Genomic DNA, 1,771 nt, shown 5'->3' on the forward strand with positions numbered 1-1,771 from the left:
TGAGACTGTTACAAAAAGCCAAAAAACAAATACAAAAGACCAGGAGGTTTTGTGCTAAAGCTATTTTGTGCAAGCAGCACATTAAATGGTGTGTGTGTGTGTGCTAACAGTGCTGTTAAGGTTTATGTGGTCGAGTATTAGCTGGAAAATCATGTTTTCTTAAGACAGAATCTGGGAAGGCTTGTCAACACACAAGAGTTGAGATTCCTGGAACTTGGGCTGTTTGAGGAAGGGAGAATCTGAAGGACTGTGTAGAGGCCTTAAAAGGAAAGTCTGTTCACAAAGAGACAAAGGGACTGACTTATGTATAAACTTAAAAGAGGAATGGACAGTTTAAAAATTCCTCAACGTTTAAACACACCGGGGCGGCCACTCGGGCTGTTAACAGATTAACCCACAGATTTCAAGTTCTGATTTGTCTTCTCTTAAATAATAATAATAATAATAAAAAGCCTTGAGGCCTGCATACAACCAACTTGAAGCTCTTATCTACACACATGGACAGTATTTATAAACAGCTCACAGGCAACCTGAACTGTATGGACCACAGACCCGTCCCAGAGCCGGTGTCACGCCAGCTCCGGCCTCAGACTTACACAAGACGAAAGACCCCCGCCAGAGACGCCAAGCGAGGTCCCCCGCCCCTCGGTGCGCGTGGATGGATGGCGGCGGGCGGGTCACAGCGGCGCAGGCTGGGCGGGCGGGCGGCCCGGGGCGGGCCCGCCGGCTCAGGGCACGCCCTCCCGGCGCTGGCAGCACTGCGACGGCGGCGCCGACCAGTCGTAGACGTAGGAGAGGCGCAGCTGCACCTCGCGGCGGCAGAGGCGGCCCTCGCTCTGCAGCGTGCGCTGCTTCTCGCGCATGTCCTCGGGGCTCTGCTTGTGCGTCACCAGGTACTGGTTGCTGCAGCCGCGCGACTTGTACTCGGTGTCGAAGCGCGGGTCGTGCTCGCGCCGCACGTCCACCGGCGCCAGCCAGGCGCCCAGCGACACGTCCTCGCTGTGCCAGGCGCCCAGGAACTCGCGGGCGCCGCGCAGGTAGCGCACCAGGTCGGCCGACAGCACGTAGCCGCCGCCCAGCGCGTAGGGCAGGTAGAAGTCGCAGAGCTGCCAGGCCGCCTCGCGCCAGCGCCCGCCGGGCTTCACGCGCCCGCGCCCCGAGAAGAAGCCCCAGTAGAGGCGGCGGCGGCGCGCGGGCTCGCGCGCGCGCAGGTCGGCCAGCACGGCGTCCAGCCGCACGAACGAGTCGTCGTCCGCCTTGAGCACGAACTCGAAGGCCACGTGCTCGTCCAGCCAGCACAGCATGGCCAGCACCTTGGCCGTGAGGTTCTCGTAGGCGTCGCGCAGCGCGGGCAGCAGCAGCAGGTCCCCGTGCCGCGCCTGCTCCAGCTGCAGCGCGCGCCGCTCCTCGGCGCCCAGCCCCGCGGCGCCCACCACGAAGCGCGCCCACACGTCCCCGGGCGCGCCGCGCCGGCCCGCGCCCAGCCACGTGCCGCGCACGGCGCGCCGGCGCTCGGCGGCGCGGGGCGCGCTGGCCACCAGCACGGCCAGGAAGGCCGAGGCCCGGGGCGCGGCGCCCGCGGCGGGCCCGGCCTCCGCGCCGCCCTCGGACGCGCAGCGCGCCAGGTACAGCAGCGCCGCGCCGCACAGCGCCAGGCCGCCCAAGCCCAGCGCCGCGCGGCGCCGCCACGCGCGCCGCAGCAGCTTCATGGCGCGGGCCGCAGGGCGCCAGGCGCGCAGGCGCGGCGGCCGGAGGGCGCGTGCGCGCGGCG

At 66.0% G+C, this 1,771-nt stretch overlaps 1 protein-coding gene across 1 annotated transcript; it reads right to left on the reverse strand.

Annotated features, from left to right (window-relative positions):
- Positions 1-727: 727 nt before the first annotated feature.
- B3galt6 (UDP-Gal:betaGal beta 1,3-galactosyltransferase polypeptide 6) lies at positions 728-1,709 on the reverse strand. Its single transcript, XM_013037682.1, has one exon. The coding sequence runs from the start codon at positions 1,707-1,709 to the stop codon at positions 729-731; it is 981 nt and encodes a 326-aa protein (XP_012893136.1). The 3' UTR covers position 728.
- Positions 1,710-1,771: the final 62 nt, after the last annotated feature.

This window comes from Dipodomys ordii, unplaced genomic scaffold (genome assembly GCF_000151885.1).
Source record: "Dipodomys ordii isolate 6190 unplaced genomic scaffold, Dord_2.0 Scaffold1000007555, whole genome shotgun sequence".
NCBI classification, from domain to species: Eukaryota; Metazoa; Chordata; class Mammalia; order Rodentia; family Heteromyidae; genus Dipodomys; species Dipodomys ordii.

Excerpts from the sequence above, each read along its gene's own strand:
- B3galt6 (XM_013037682.1), bottom strand. The coding sequence starts at position 1,709 with ATGAAGCTGCTGCGGCGCGCGTGGCGGCGCCGCGCGGCGCTGGGCTTG.